Source organism: Netta rufina (genome assembly GCF_964035555.1).
Source record: "Netta rufina genome assembly, chromosome: 3".
NCBI classification, from domain to species: Eukaryota; Metazoa; Chordata; class Aves; order Anseriformes; family Anatidae; genus Netta; species Netta rufina.
Genome location: NC_140125.1, coordinates 6,413,366 through 6,429,987, shown reverse-complemented (window position 1 = coordinate 6,429,987; position 16,622 = coordinate 6,413,366). Strand labels below are relative to the sequence as shown.

The window sequence follows — 16,622 nt, the reverse complement described above, 5'->3', positions numbered from 1 at the left end:
TGTCAGAATTTTATTTTTAGGAACTGTTTTAATTATTTAAGTTTAAAATGTCTGCTGATTTTATAACTTTACTACAAGGGTTAAAATGTTAGCCCATCTGAAGTTGCTTAATATGTTATGTTTTATATATTACTTAGTAGAAGTAATACAGAGGAGTAAATAAGAAGATATAAACCATAACTGAGAGATTTACGTAAATTTACGTAAAAATTACGTAAAATTTTTATGTGTTTCAGGCAGTAGAAGAGCTGTTTAACCTCATGCAACTGTTCGTAGCTCAGAGACCAGACATGAGAGAAGAAGAGATAGAAGACATAAAGCAATTTAAGAAAACAACCATAAGCTGTTACCTGCGCTGCTTGGATGGACGATCTTGTTGGACAACTTTAATAAGGTACGTTAGTAGTGAAGCTGCAGTGTAATAATTGAATTCTGTTTGAATAAGAACTGCATTTCATAGAATGTGAAGTATGATGAAAATTAGTGTTGTTCCAGAGTCAATTGGTTGCAAATATAATTTATTTTAGAAGGTTTCAGCATCTAAAAATTCAGAAGTTATGCAAAAAACAAGGTGTGAAACAAGATAAATATTGTCATGTTTCAAAATAAACACCATGACAAAACTGCTTTAGTAGAGTCCTTGGGGGGAAAAAAAAAAAAAAAAAGGAAAAAAAAAAAACATTTAAATGTACTAATTCAGCATTTAAGCTGAATGCCATTCTCAGCCTACCATGATTTATCTAGATTTGGCAAAGCAGTAATTTCAGCTATTGTTGTTGATATTTGTTATTCTTGGGCAGAAAACTTAGTTAGAAATTGTGCCTATGGAACATTTTTATTGCATCATATCTTCAAATAGTTTTTCATTTCTAGTGTATCTTAATAGCATATCTGAAACTGTTGCTTTTTTTTTTTTTTTTTGTCAGTATAACTAGAAATTGCCTGTACACATAGGTCAGGTACTGGGATTTTAAAATGAACTGATGATGGACAGAAAGAGACTTGTGAGCAGGAGAACAGCCTGTGTCACTTGAAGGGTTTACATACAGTCATCTCTCGTAGAATGCAACCAGATTTTCCCATGTGCACTGGAAGTACTGCAGTGCTGAGATGAGTGGTTCATTTGCTATGTATAATCCTTTCTGTTCTGCTATAAGCATAAAATGTTCTGATAGAAATGGTTTTACACATTTCAAAGTCCAAATATATGCTTAGCTGGACCCATCTATTGAGATGCGTTATTTGAAAAGCATAAAGTTCTGTCTTTAGAAGTACATTTTAAAGTACTTTTTGAAGTACCTAGCTTTTAAACATTTTTGCAAATATTATTTGGGAAATATCTCCTTAAAAGCTATTTATAAGTTACTTTGGACAGCAGGTTGTTTAAAAAGGAAGTCGACATCAGATAAGTCTTTAAATGAAAAAGTTTATAAAAAAAAAAAAAAAGAGAGAGAATAAGCATGTTCTTTTTGGCCTTCTGTGATAATTTTTAAAATAATAGCGTGAGCTTAAAAAATTTAAACATTGGTATGAATTATGAAAATACATGCATTTTTCAGTGTTCTCAATATTTGGATTTTTTTCCTAGTGCCTTCAGAATATTATTAGAATCAGATGAAGACAGACTTCTTGTTGTGTTTAACAGAGGACTGATTCTGATGACTGAGGTAAGTATTCTGCTATTTAATTTTAATGAACACCTCGCTTTCTTATTGCTTCATTGCTCCTTCCTGACAACATTTGCTTTAAATTGTTGTAATATTGTATCATTTAAAATAAATATATGAAATATGTGGATGAAGTACTGGCATATATGTAAAACATTAAAATCTTGAGGGTCATAGGAAGAAAAAAAGAAAAAGAAAAAAAAAAAGAATTTACCAGACACGCCTGAACACTGATGTAGGAGTTTAAATGAATAAATTTGAGACAATAAAAATCTTCATACTGGATTAAGAAGAAAGCTTAATCGGTAACAGAGATTTGGTAGGATAACTGTAAAAGGATGTAGCTTAAATTGGAAACATGAGCAAGAAATAAATAGGTGATAGATCATTTTGTGTATCAAAGACAGGTACACTTGCTCTGAAGTTCATAATGGAGAGCAAATTAGGTCTACAGAAAGCTTGTAAATTATGAAAACATGGGAAAAAGATGATGGGAGATATTGTGGTTTACTCTACTATAGATCCCAAACCAAGAAAATGTGTGAGGTCTTTTATGATTTGGGAGTAATAAGAGATTGCAAGAACTTTGAGTTCTTTTGAGAAGAAATGCTTGGTAACATTTGTTCATCTGCTCTCGGGCATGATCGTCACAGTTTTGTGATGCAGCAAGTGGGGAATGTGACTGGAGAGTTCTAAAGGATTCCAAGTCATGTAGGCACTGACTGAGAAGGTGCAGCTGGGAGGCAGTCAGTGAGCAGGAGCAGGAAATGAATCTCTTACTCTTAAGAATGGAAAGAGAGAAATCAGATGACCTTGATGCATTTAGAGAATTAGTTGGTAAGGTGCGATGGCAGCAAATCTGAGAAGAAGAATGTGCAGATACTCAAAGGGCAAAACTACCCACACGTGAAGAAAGGGTAGGAAGTCTAGTAGGAAATGAATTTAGATAAATCAGACACTCTTTGTTAGCATGAAGAGAAAGAAGAAAACACGCAAAGAGTGGAAAGAAAAGCAGATTTATAATACTGAACATAAAAGAACAAAAGAAGAATGTGAAGGATAAAATTAGAAAGATTTAAGCAGAAAACTGCAACTAGCAAGAGATGTTATGAGTTAGTAAGAAATTCTTAGTAAGAAAGTGACAGCACAAAATAGGAAGAAATGGAGGGAGGAAGGAAGGGAGGGATGTTGGGTGGTTTTGAGAGCAGGAATAACATTTAAGATGATCTAGATATGTTGGAGAAACTGAGTAAAAATAAGAAGAAAATCATTCTTGATATATGCAGATTGGTATCACCACAGAGGGGATAATGAACTGGTACAAATCCATGGTACAAAATAACAGGGCAGGAGGTAGTTGTAGCTGTACAGTAAATGAGATAGTGGAATGGATTGCCTTAGAAGCTGTCAGCACAACTGGAAGTCTTCAGGAGTACTTTGAGCAAACATCTGTCATGGATATAGAGATATTTAGTTTGCCTTAAGGCATGTGGGTGGATTTGATGTTGCTTTGAGTTGATTCCAACCCTATTCTAATATGGTTTCTATTTAAAATATATATATATATATTTAACTTTGTGATGTCAGTACTTTGTATTGTCTGGGACATAATGTGATAGAAAAGGCTGGAATTATAGAAACAGAAAAGATACAAATGATGACACTGCAGTACTGTGAAATTTTAGTTTTCATGAGCTTGTTATAAATATAAGCCTCTTAACTAGTTGCAGTTAGTTACTCCAGAATTCGTTGCTCTCTGTCTTGTAAATGCATACATTCCATAAACTCAAGCTAAAAAGTTAGGAACTTTTCAAGGCTTTATCACATCCAGAAAAGTTTTCCACATAGTGGGGATGGCCATGTATCTTTTATCTTCACTATAATTGAAAAAAGCACCGTGTTGAGATTGTGCTTTATAGGGAATGAGATTAATGTTTGTATATCTTTGAAATAGCCCAACAGATTAAATAACTTTTCTTAGGCCTTGTGCTAGAATTTTTGTGGTGTTGGGAAATCAGTTGCTTTTCTTTTCTGATATTTCTGTAAATCACAGGTGCCCACAAGATATTTTTATTAGAAAGGGAGAAATAATTCATCTGATGTATGTACAATCATAATACACAAGTTCTTAAGCAGGACATTTTAAAAAAGAACTACTGTCTATGTCAATCGTATTTCCTCCCCTCCCCCCCTCATTTTTTGAGCAGAGCTGGGCAGTTACTTGTTATAGACATTATTGTTATAGTAAATCTTACAAATTCAGTTTCCTTCTGGTCTGCACGTGTGAAAAAATTCATGACTCTAGTTTTTGGATTAAGTGAGAAGAACACAAGGCAGACTTACATGACCAAATGCAGGTCTCAGTTTAACTTCCGTAGAAGATTACTTACTGTTCATTGTTACTGAAACTGTATGTTCAGGTCAACAGTTATATTTAGTTGCTGTAAAAGATACCTGGTGATTCATTCTCTATTTCCTTCTTTCTTCCTCTCTCCCCCACCTTTTTTCTTTTTAATCTCTCTCATAGTAAATATGCTAAGTGCATATACAAATTTATTCTCTTTTTAAAATGTCATTATCTTTTGTAACTTTGTGATTACATCTGGCACGATATTCTTTTATACCTTTTTTTTTTTGTGTGCATAAAATAATGTAAAAGCGGTGTCTGTAGGATAGAAATGATGAAGTGTGTTAGGTGGCAACATAAAGTGTTGTGGGTTTTTTCTTCGTAGTCCTTTAACACGTTGCACATGATGTACCACGAGGCTACAGCTTGCCACGTGACTGGAGACCTGGTAGAACTTCTGTCTATATTCCTTTCAGTTCTTAAATCAACACGTCCATATCTTCAAAGAAAAGGTTTGATTATAACTCTTCAAAGGATTATTACGTCTGTTGTCTGTTAATTAATTTTCATGACCTAAAACTTAGTATTCTGTCTTGCTTATTATCTATGTTTACAAACTTTCAATGCAGTAGCAGATTATTTTTAAATTGTTACTTATTAAGTTCTTTTTTGGCATAATCTGACTAGATTAAGTACGTTTAATAGCAGTAGATCAATGAGATTGAATCTGGCTTTTAGATTGATAAAAATGTTAGAGGAAAGAAGATTATTCAGCAGTAAAATTCTGTGTTTCATTTAAAGAGCTTTTGTGAAATTCACTAAGCAGATTTCTGTTTTTTTACCTTTGCAGATGTGAAGCAAGCTCTCATTCAGTGGCAGGAGCGAATTGAATTTGCCCATAAGCTTTTAACTTTGCTAAATTCCTATAGTCCTCCAGAACTTAGAAATGCTTGTATTGGTAAGTTGTAATTTTTAAACTGCAGTCAGGAAGGACCTGTTCTATGCAGGTATCTGATTTGCAATTCAAATTTCATTTTTACAAGTGCAAATACTTATTAGGTGCTCTGTAGATTGGGATTTTTGAAACTAATATTGTCAAATGTAATGTGTCAATATGGCCATTGTTCCTATTATAAATAATTGTATCTTCTTCATTTTAAAGTTAATATTCATATTTTGCTAGGCATGCAGACTGTGTGCACAAAAAGTCAGCCTGCATTTTGAGAGGCCATTGTGCAATGTGGCTTATTAAAAATCAGAGGCATGGTTAAGGAATAAGTCATGAATTCAGGTGTCGGGTTAGTTTACAATCCAATCCCAAATCTTTCATTAGGATTCAAGTACTAGCAAATGCTCCGCTCAGATATATGCTGAGCAAATTCATCTGAATTAACAGCTTTTGGCATAATTTTTTATGATCTATTTTCTACAAAGTATAATAAAAATAAAGCTTAAAGAGCTTATGGAATTGAATACATTTGTATTTTTAAATTGTAGGCAAAGACCTTATACGTAATGTGTCTGTTTTGCACTAGAAAGGCCTATTCCAAAATCTTTTTCTAGTATAGTTGTTTTTGTTTTTTTTTTAAAAATACTATTTTAATGGATATAATCTGAATTCTTACGCATGCTAATGAAGGCCTAAAACTTTGTCCACGTGAAACCTTTTCTGTGTGATTTGCATGCATTTTCCTCTTATTTTGAGTGCCTTTCTCATTGTCCTCCTGACTGCTGCTGGTTACATTTTCCAGGCATCAAACCTGATATGTTAAAGAAGAAGGAAAGAGGGTAATTTTATTGAGCTTCTACTTCCTACGAGCTGGCACCCCTCTCATTGGTTGTAGATCTACCACTGAGCAGGTTTGCTGCCAGTGGCAGAGGTGAAGGGAACCTTGACCGATTCAGGTGTATTCACGTTGCGTGTTACTCACAGTAAGCCTACCTCCACAGTGCACCCTAGCAAAAGAGAGATGAGAGTTTGACAATGCATGAGCCATAAGTTAAACTGTCTTCTGTTAAGAAATAACAATTTGTAATAGCAAAAAAACTTTTTGTTTGTAGATGTCCTCAAGGAGCTTGTACTTTTAAGTCCTCATGATTTCCTACATACTCTGGTTCCATTTCTACAGCACAATCATTGTACATACCACCACAGTAATATCCCAAGTAGGTATTTCAGTGATTGTATTTTGAAGTTCTGTTACGCTATTATTACTCTGTCATGTTCCTTGCTGATGTCAAATATTGACCTTTTTAATATATCCCTGTTTTATCCTAACTTGTACTACAGTGTCTCTAGGACCTTATTTTCCATGTCGTGAAAATTTGAAATTAATAGGGGGAAAAAGCAATATTCGTCCTCCACGTCCTGAACTTAATATGTGCCTCTTGCCTACAATGGTGGAAGCCAGCAAGGTATGTAAACACATAGTCTTATCAATAGCTATTTCTCTGTTGTTTTCCCTTTTTATAGAACTATTGTAATAATCCAGTAGCAGAATATATTTACATTTTATTTGTAAACAAAGCATAATTCTTCTTCAAGATGTGTTGTCCTCATATACTCCATTCTAGATGTGCACTCCAGAAGCACCATTTCCCTGCCCTTGGTGATTACACAGCTTCATATTCTAGACATGATAAGTGTTTAAACCTTGTGCTCAGGGGGAAAAAAAAAAAAAAGCACACAAAAAATTCAACCAACCAACAACAAAAACACATTTTGATAATCTTCCAATCTGTTTGTAGCATTTATAAAAGAATATTCAGGAACCACCCTGGGATAATCCAAATGGGTTTCAAACAGTGTTTAGATTTATTAACAGACAGTTAAGTCAATCCTCCAGGTTTCATTAGAGTCCGCTCCACCAGGACTCAGACACAATCTGCTCTTTGTTTCGGTGAAATGCCAATACCTGAAATACATAGGGCTATTTTGTAGGGCTTTAAGTCTTTTACTTTCTGTTTTCCCTTCCTGATGGGATGCCAGCTTTGGTGGGGCTACTTTGTAGTCACTTGCCATGTCCCATTATTACAGTACCACAGTGGTGGGATTCAACTCACATAACTTTGCCTATCTAGAAGGTCTATGCCCAGCCCTTCCTGTGGTTAATGGAGAGGAATCGGTACCCTCAGAAGGAGGCTGATCCTTCTTGCCTTAGTGATCCGAGTCTGGATCAGTGACACTTCCTCTGGAGGAGTCCCTCTCCATTGACAGCAGGGATTGCTCACACAAGTCGATGATAGATAGCTAAAGTCAGGTAAGATGAATCCCACCTTAACACGAATATGTGTGGACAATCATTCGACGAAGGAAAACTGGTTACTTGCTGTACAATAGCCGTGGTTCTTCAAGATGCTTTGTCCACACAGATTCTGCGGTGGTCCTCTTGTGCTAACGCAGAGCCCTGTCATGGGGGATTCTTATCGGTGAAGGAATTGAGTGGTGGTTGAAGCCGCCATACCCCTTATGCCCTCAGGTACAGTGGTCGCAAGGACACACTGGGTGCAGGCACAGCCCCAGTGGACACTGCTATTCAGAAAGAATCCAATCTCCTGCACATGGGGCCTATGTGCACATAGATGGGAATCTGTGTGGGCAACACATTTCGAAGAAGCACGGTTACTGTAGGGTAAGTAACCCTTCTTTTTTAAAGCTTTCAAAATGATGCTTTGTGTATTTGTGCACCATCAAATTTACTGTATGACCAAAGTTTAAATAAAAATGCCTAGAACCAGAAATTATCTATATTTTCCATCATGTATCCAGTGGTAATGGATGTGACACAAAATAATGTAAATATTTGAACTGAAAAGTCATATTATATGACACAGTACTTTACAATCTGTGATGAATTCATATACAATGGGAACCAAAAGATTTCAAAGCCTTCAAAACTCCATCCACAGTTATGTTTACCTGTGTTTTTGCATGCTTATTTTTCATTCATTTGTTTTATATAAGATGGCATTTTGTTTGCTTGAATTTTTGAGATTTCCTTTTGGCTATCTGGTTTACAGAAGCTGATGCCGTTTTGAGTGCATACATCCATAATATATTAAAATACTGGCAGACCCTTGGCGTATGTTTATCATTTGCTTTGGGACATTCTTGAAAATACTGCTTTGAACGCCTGTGAAGCTTTGTCTTGATAAAATTCTGACTTGCACGGACAGTAACTTACATTATGATTTAAAAAGTAGTAGTGTGCCTGTTTACATATCTGCATATGATTTAAAATTACTGCATTCTTTTCTCATCCTCTTCAAGATAAGCTATTCACATAACTTTGCATCTTCTCAGCCTGTTTATTCAGAATCCTACAACAGAGGAAAATAGAAAGTTTTACTGGTGGGGGAATTGACTTGCCATCCCTGCTCCGATATTTGTTGTGCTTAAGAAGGACAGAGTAGCAAAACACAGCTGGACTGGGTTAGACCTGGAAATCCCCATGATGTTTTCCTGTAGTATTTGATGAAATGTTTTAGGTGAAGAAGTGCAGGGATGCTTAGGAAATCTGGTAGCGGTCCAGTTGCTTATGTAGTTTAAATGAAGTTCTCTTAAATCTCCAGGGCAAAGATGATGTTTATGATCGTATGCTGCTAGACTACTTCTTTTCTTATCATCAGTTCATTCATCTACTATGCCGAGTTGCAATCAACTGTGAAAAATTTACTGAAACATTAGTTAAAATGAGTAAGTATGAAAGTTAAACAGCTTAAAGTTTGTGATTTTTTTTTTTTTTTTTTTCCCTGTGGTAGTTGTGAGCACTTCTCCACCAAGTTTTATATTCAAGATTTGTAAGAAGAAGCAGTGCTTGTGAAAATCGCTGCACTAATTGTTCTGGAAATTACTTTTCCTTAATTCACAGAACTGTGCGGTGTGTATAATGATGCGCTGCCATCTTACCTACACAACTGTCAGGCTTCAGGCCTGTCCAGGAGGGACCTGCGGCAGCCAGTGAGAATTCAGTCTCCTTGCACATTTACAGTTTCATACAGGACTCACTGAAATTGGTTCTTTCACCGACTAAACTAACTAAAAAGTTAGTTCTTTTTAAATAGCTTTGTGTCAGCTCTACATCATCTCTCCAGTTAATGCCATTTCTGGCAAGTATTATTTATCTTCCCAGGAGCGTATGGACCATCTAGACAGCCGCTGATGGTGTTGATTCTGTTGTAAAACATGGATGTGTCTCACTCCATCTTCTGGGAACCCATCACAAATTAACCAAATCAGTAACCACCCAGTCACATAGTTTGTACCTGAAAACATAAATACTGTATCAGCTCACCATTAAGTACCACCAGTATTTGGGTTTCCTCCTGTCACAGTGTAAGCGTTGTTTTTCTGTTATGAGCAAGGCATTCCTGGGTTTATCTGGCTGCTCCGCTCATTCTGCCTGGTTCTCTGCAGGACAGCATCCTGCCTTGAGTTGCCCCATTAATTGCACGTCACTCTGAAGGCATATCATGGTGGTTGTTTTTTCCACCAAGGACTCAGAATAAACTGTTTTTCAGTGTGGTAGGTGCAGAGGCACAAACGTTGCAGTCACACAAATACAGCTGTTACAGAGGTAAGCATTCTGGGAGCTGTCTCTTCAATTCAGTTCTTAAAATTCGGCATCTAGCCAGATTCTAATTACAGACCCAGAAGTAAAGCCAGCTCTTAGTTTTTTTACATTTCATAGCAATACTAAAGGGATACATGTATTTATTAGAGGTACTGTAAAAACTTCACAGACCATCAGTCTGATTATAAAAAATGATTAGAATGTGGTCTTATCAAATGATATGGCACTTTGGTACTGCTTGAGGACTGGTAACTGAATGAGGAAGTGAGCATCTGTCTCCAAGGAAGATTTTTCAATCATTCTCACTAAGTAACTACTATTTTCTCATAACAGGTGTCCTAGTTGCATATGAAGGTTTACCACTTCATCTTGCATTATTCCCCAAACTTTGGACTGAGCTTTGTCAGACTCAGGTAAGTCAGTGGGTTTGAGAACAGAATGGAAATACGGGCAAAAAACAGTAACTGGTACTAACCTGTGAATTTTAACCAGTGGGCATTGTTTAAACATTCAAAACATTAAATGTTAATTCTATTTTGAAAATACCTCTGCTTATGTTATCTTTGTGAAAGGAAAACATGAAATATTTAACAATACTTGATTTGTACAATTTACTAATAGCTGATTGATCTGAAATACTTTTATCATTCAGAACCATACGGTTTGAGTTAAAAATATCAGTGGGCCTGGACAGATTCCTCTGGCTGAGACAGCTGTTGCTGATGGTGTTAGCGCTGTGATGTAGTTCCAGTGATGACTCTGCAGTGTTCTTTCTTTCTTTACCAGTCTGCAATGTCAAAGAACTGTGTAAAGCTCCTCTGTGAAGATCCGGTTTTTGCAGAATATATAAAATGCATTCTAATGGATGAAAGGACCTTTCTTAACAACAACATTGTATACACCTTTCTGACCCATTTTCTTCTAAAGGTAGGTGGTTCTTTAGTGATAGTTTCTGTTCCAAGCAATGCAGTCAGGTCTGTTATTTCAGTTTAGGATACTGTTTTCACAATTCCATTTTTTGTGGTTTAAAAAGAATCTACTCTTTGTGCAGGTTCAGGGGCAGGTGTTTTCTGAAGCAAACTGTGCCAACTTAATCAATACTCTAATTACAAATCTAATAAACCAATATCAAAGCCTAGAATCTGACTTCAGCAACCAGAGACTTGAAATCTCCAAAGCAAGCTCTACTTTAAATGGGGTGAGTCTTTTCTAAGCCGTTCAGTATCATCTAGGAGGCAGCTTATTTTCTGTGGAAGCTCTTCAGTGCTATGCGGCAGGTTCTAAAGAGGTGGGCATTGTTAGCTTAACTTCATGCTTAAGTGGGATTTCTGAGGAGAGCATGGGAGGCTACCTGAACTGTCTGGCTGGGAGTGTTCATCTCCATCAACGAGATAGTCATAAAGTTATGCAGCAGCAGTCTGAGTTCTCCAGAAGTTTCCATTCCACTTGCACACCTTCTCTCGGCACACACAGGATACATACTTGGGTCTCCAAGCAGACAGTGGGAACCACATGACTGGGGGCTGGCTTACTGTAGGGAGGGGAAGCACCACAAAGTGCAGTGACCATTGGCATGCTCTAACCCGGCAAAAGATGTCGTTTTGCAGTGGGCAGCACGGTTTTGTTACCCACTTAGAACAGATAAACGCTAAGGTCAGCATGTGAGTAGAGACTTGGAAATTTTGGTAGTGTCATTGTATTTATAATTTGATCTTTTGGATGTCCAGAACACATGGAAGCCTCTAGTTACTGCACAGATGTCTCTGTGTGAAGCTCTTACCAGAAACAAACTGGAAATAAGGCTAGTTATGGTTGTTGACTCCTTTTTTTTTAGGACCTCCGAGCACTTGCCTTGCTGCTTTCAGTGCACACTCCCAAACAGCTCAATTCAGCCCTGATTCCAACTCTACAAGAGCTTTTAAACAAATGTAGAGCGTGTCAACAACAAAGGAACTCACTACAAGAGCAAGAAGCCAAAGAAAGAAAAACTAAAGGTTTGCCTTCTATCATGATTTCACTGCAATGCTAAAATTTTACAAACTTTTACAAATTAACAGAACACATTGTTTTCTTACCACAGAGTGTAAGCCATTTCTTGGTTCCAATCCCTAAAACTACACAAGAAATGCTGTTTTATTATGGAACTAAAATTTTAAACAATTACACGAATTGTCTCTAAGAAAATAAGTATTTCTTAAATTCATGTTTAATATGGAAGCAGATAAAAAATGTGAAAGAGATGGCCTGTTATGTGGATGTATGGCATGAAAACAATGCAGTTTTTATTAGTTTGGCTTTTTTCCTACAGACGATGAAGGAGCTACTCCTGTAAAAAGAAGACGGGTCAGCAGTGATGAGGAGCACACTGTAGATAGCTGCATCAGTGATATAAAAACTGAACCCCAGGAGGCACTGACCCCAACAAGCACTTCAGATAACGAGACACGGGACTCTTCGATCATTGATCCGGGCACTGAACAAGATCCTCCTTCCCCTGAAAACAGTTCTGTCAAAGAGTACAGAATGGAAGTTCCATCTTCGTTTTCAGAAGACATAATGCTAGCAACGAGGTCGCAACACACAGAAGAGCAGTCAGGAAATGGTAAATTTGAAGAATGCAAAGAATTTAAAGACCTGCAGACTTCCAAGGATTCCATTGTAGCTGAGGAGGACTCGGAGTTTCCTTCCACATCGATTTCAGCGGTTTTATCTGACCTTGCAGATTTGAGAAGCTGTGATGGTCAAGCCTTACCATCCCAGGACCCTGAAACTAGTTTATCAATCAGTTGTGGCCATTCCAGAGGACTTTTTAGTCATATGCAGCAGCATGACATTTTAGACATCCTGTGTAGGACCATTGAGTCTACGATTCATGTGGTCACAAGGATATCTGGAAAAGGAAACCAAGCTGCTTCTTGACATTAGATGGAGCATGTCTGCTTTTAAGTCTTTTTTTTTCCCCAAAAAATGCTGTTTGTATAAGTTTTGCTTATTTCTGTTTTGTGCTTCAGTTTGTCCAGTGCTCTCTGCTTGAATGGCAAGATAGATTTATATGCTTAATTCTTGGTCAGGCAGAACTCCAGATTTTTATTTTATTTTATTTTTTTGCATCTACCGTACACTTTCTTAAAGGGCAATCAGATAATGGATATGTTTTATGTAATTAAGAGTTCACTGTAGTGGCTTTCATTTAATATGGCTGTCTGGGAGAACAGGGCCTCCTTGCCCTGTATGATGTAATTTAAACTTATGGCATTTTTACTGTGTATAATATGGTGTCCTCTGTGCCAGTTTTGTACCTTATAATAGAGGCAGATTGCCTCAGATCGCTGTGGTTCTTATTATCAAAATTAAGTTTACTTGTATACTAAACAACCACAAGAAATTTGATTCTGTAAAGAATCCTCTTTAGCTGTGGCCTGGCAGTATATATATGGTGCTTTATTTAACAGAATACCTGTGGAGGAAATAAAGCACACTTGATGTAAAATTAATTGTTTTATTTTTATTGACATGATCAATTGCTATTCTGTGCACTTCATTAAACTGATTGTGATGACTTTTCATTTGTTTATATATGTTGCTTCAGTCTTTGGATTTTTCATCAAAGACAACTTGAAAACTGAAACAGGTGCAGAAGAAACGATGCTCAATTGTATATAATTTATGTAAATCTTGCTCCTTCTTCGTTTTACTGTGCATGCATGTTCAGTCACACACTTGAGAGGGATTGGTTGTTTTTTACTATTTCTCCAGCATTTAATAACAAAGTGGTGGAAGAAACCAGTAGACCTTTTCATTTCTTCCCTTAATTTTAACCCCTGTTAGACTATTCTCCCCTTTTTTCCTATGCTGTCATCTTTGACTTTCCTCTACCTGTGCTGCCTCTGGGGCCCACTCCCTCTGGCCATGTTCCCACACTTTCTTGACACCTTCTCTGCCTCCTTAAATGCTAGGCTGACTTTATCATCTCTTCTCGTCACCTTTCCTCGTGTTATTTCTGACCAATATCCATTTTGTAGTTACCTCTCTGATTGTTGGTGATTTTGATTTTAACCTGATTAAACAATTTTTAGCTTCATTTTCCAGTATCTAAGGTCATTTGGGGTTTTATATCTTTATGACATGCCTTTTTCTTTTAACTTTCTTCATTCTGTCTACCATATAATGCAGTTTAGCATCATTTACTTGTCCATGATTCTGTTGTGTGGTGCTTTTATGACTTCTCTTACTCTCTTTGAATGTATTCTTTCTTTTTTTAACCTTCTGTATTTTTTTTAACCTTCCACAGTCATTTCTGTCTTCAGTTTATGCTTTATATTCCCTTTCATTAGCACTTTTATTCGTGTATTTACAACCATTAAATTAATGTTGCTGAGGTCTTACGTTGATCTCATCATTATTCAAATATTAATTACATTTTTACTCTCTTTAGGAATAACCTTATTACCTTCTCTGATCAACTTCTCCATAGATTGCAACGTCAGAGAAATCCTCAACAGTTTCTAGTCAGAACTTGTACATAATGACATCAGAATTCATCTATCAAGTCTACCACGCCTTGGAATTTGTGGTTAAGAACTTTGGGATCACACCTCAATTTAAGAGCTTCAAGAAATCAAATTATCCCTTTGGTGAGTAGTCTCTGTAATTAATTACTCTTATTAAAAATGTGCATCAGAGTTTTGTTAATGTTGTTAGACTTCAGCTCTGCCTATGGCATTTTGTTGGGCTTTGGCTTCTCATACAGGATGAGGTCATACCATAATCGTCACTGGAGAGCAGGATTCTGTCTTGCGAGGGTTGTTTTTCCTGATGCTTTGAATGTCCTTTTTGAACCAAATATAGGTATTTTAGCAATTATTTCACATATGTGATACAAGTAATAGCATAGTTCTTCCCCTTCGGTGTGCAGCTCTGCAGTCTTCAGCTGGTCAATGACTGGGTCCTTTTAAGTTATTTTCGAGATGTTTGCCCCTACATATTTGTGTATGGGATTTGCAAATACTGTCAGTAGTAATTTTTGTATTTTATTATAATTTATTCTCCCAAAGACATAACTAGCCCTTTAGAATTCCACTGGAAGTCCATTTACTTGATAATCGTTTTTCATTAACAAGGCCTCTTGGAACTTTCAAGTTCAGACTGTTTCAGTGATGCTGTATTTTGTTTTTGGTAGCTCTTCAAGTAAATGCCTTTAAATAGTAAAACACACATCCTACATAAGTTGTGTTATGCCAGCAGTTCCCCTTGTATCCCCTTCAAAAACCTAGATCGTATTTGTTTGATGCTTTATTAAAAAATGTTGATTAGCTTTAATTAGATGATGATTCTAAACTGACTGAATACTAGCTTTTCTATTATTTTGTTCAAAAATTGTCAAGATTACCCTTATGTTTACCTTTCCCTTTTTCCTTTTAAACTGAGTCTTCCTGCAATTTTACTGGTAATTTTTTCCAGTTTTCTTTCAGTTTCCTAAAAACTTAGATTTGTACACAGTGTTGCCCTTCTTTTACTTGAAATCATTTTTCTAGTTTATATTTCTTTGCCTTCAGTTTCCTAAAACAAAACTAAGTGGTACCTGCACTTGCCATCTCTTCCATATCTGTTTTGCCCTTTGAAGTTTGCACCCATTTCATTCATCTTCCTCTACTGTCCCTTATTTTACATGTTCTTTAAGTCATTATTTTTTGCATAGTATTCCCCTCCTTTTACTTTAAATCATTTTTCTAGTTTGTACTTCTTTGCCTTCAAGAACACCATTGTTTTTGCCTGTCTTCAAAAAAAACCAAGTGTCTTCCTCCCTCTCTTAAAGCTTTTATTCTCTTCCACAGCTCATCCCAACTCTGACTTAATTTGTTTGTATTTCCTCCTAGAGGTCCCGCCTCTCATTTAACCCCTTCAAAACTGAGATTTTAAAACTGTTTCTCCTTTCATTGTCCTCACTGTGCATAGTCTGTTACAGCTAGCCCCTGCCTCCTGGGCTCAAATTGTGAAGATCATTCTCTACACCTATTTTCGGCTGTCCTCTAACAACTCTTCCCTTTCACATTTAAATTATTTTTCCTTTTGGCCTTCTCAGAGATGAGGTTGGTTGTCTAGAAACTTACTCTGTTATGAAAGTGTTATATCGCAAACTATTTTCTTCTGTTCCTGCTTTGTCTCTTCATGCTGCTTGCTCTGCTTAGAATGCCTTCTGTGCTCCTGTGCCTTTTTGCAAACACACAAATTCCAATATGTTCTGTGATTGTTTTCCTCAAACGTTCTTTACCTGTCTCCACTCCTCTACTTTTCCACTTCTGTTATATTGGGAACTCTTAAACAAACATTAACTTATAAAACAAACTAAATTTATGCTACTAAACCATTTATCATTGTATTGTTACCAAATGATAAGTAATTCCTAACTTTGCTCCATCCAGCTCAAGGACTGAGGATAACAAATAATTTAACAGTCTTTGATTTTAAGTAAAGTCTTGGGGAATCTGTGAGAATAGGGAGTTTTAATACTCCAGAATAAATCGTTTTGCCTCTCTAAGATGGTGATTGCCCCCTTTATACTAGGTATGACTAGAAGTGCTAGAAAAGCACCACCTAGTACAAGTAAAACAAACACGCCTTCTAAATCCCAATATAACTGAATGCAGAACTTGAACTTTCAGGTCAGCAATACAACACTAATGTCAGCTAAGTTCCAGCACCTACAGTGAAGATGGGCAGGGTGCAGGAATGCTGGTGAAGCAAAACCAAAAAGACGTCCTTTTTTGCCCCTACGGACAGTCAAACAGAACTCCTCCTGGCTGTGAAAGCAGAGGAACTCATTGCCCAGTTCTTCTGCTGGGCCAGCCTAAAGCAATGAAGAGGTAGGTACTTCATGTCTTAAATTAAAGAAAGCTTATACATATTATCAAACTTACAGCTGCGCAGGCCTGAGGGAACAAGAAGGCGGCTAACCACAGGTCATCTCAAGTTCACTACACCTTGCATTAAAGAGGAACGCAGAGCTGGCTGGGGCTGTTCCTCCTCGCACAGTCT

The 16,622-nt window shown here is 36.7% G+C and overlaps 1 protein-coding gene across 7 annotated transcripts in view; it reads left to right on the top strand.

The window, feature by feature from the left end:
• USP34 (ubiquitin specific peptidase 34) overlaps nt 1–16,139 on the top strand; it is a 129,450-nt gene extending 113,311 nt beyond the window's left edge. For 4 of the 7 annotated variants that reach the window (XM_084285094.1, XM_084285095.1, XM_084285093.1 and 1 more), the window contains 13 exons: nt 237–394; nt 1,589–1,667; nt 4,400–4,526; nt 4,865–4,972; nt 6,076–6,180; nt 6,305–6,429; nt 7,494–7,646; nt 8,587–8,710; nt 9,921–10,000; nt 10,374–10,514; nt 10,639–10,785; nt 11,422–11,581; nt 11,896–16,139. In XM_084285094.1, coding sequence (XP_084141220.1) covers nt 237–394; nt 1,589–1,667; nt 4,400–4,526; nt 4,865–4,972; nt 6,076–6,180; nt 6,305–6,429; nt 7,494–7,646; nt 8,587–8,710; nt 9,921–10,000; nt 10,374–10,514; nt 10,639–10,785; nt 11,422–11,581; nt 11,896–12,506 — 2,118 coding nt within the window. In that variant the 3' untranslated portion in view covers nt 12,507–16,139. Of the gene's footprint in view, nt 1–236; nt 395–1,588; nt 1,668–4,399; nt 4,527–4,864; nt 4,973–5,765; nt 6,044–6,075; nt 6,181–6,304; nt 6,430–7,493; nt 7,647–8,586; nt 8,711–9,920; nt 10,001–10,373; nt 10,515–10,638; nt 10,786–11,421; nt 11,582–11,895 lie in introns of those variants that run through there. The other 3 variants (XM_084285096.1, XR_014618336.1, XM_084285097.1) reach the window with 3 other exon arrangements.
• The last annotated feature ends 483 nt before the right edge of the window (nt 16,140–16,622 follow it).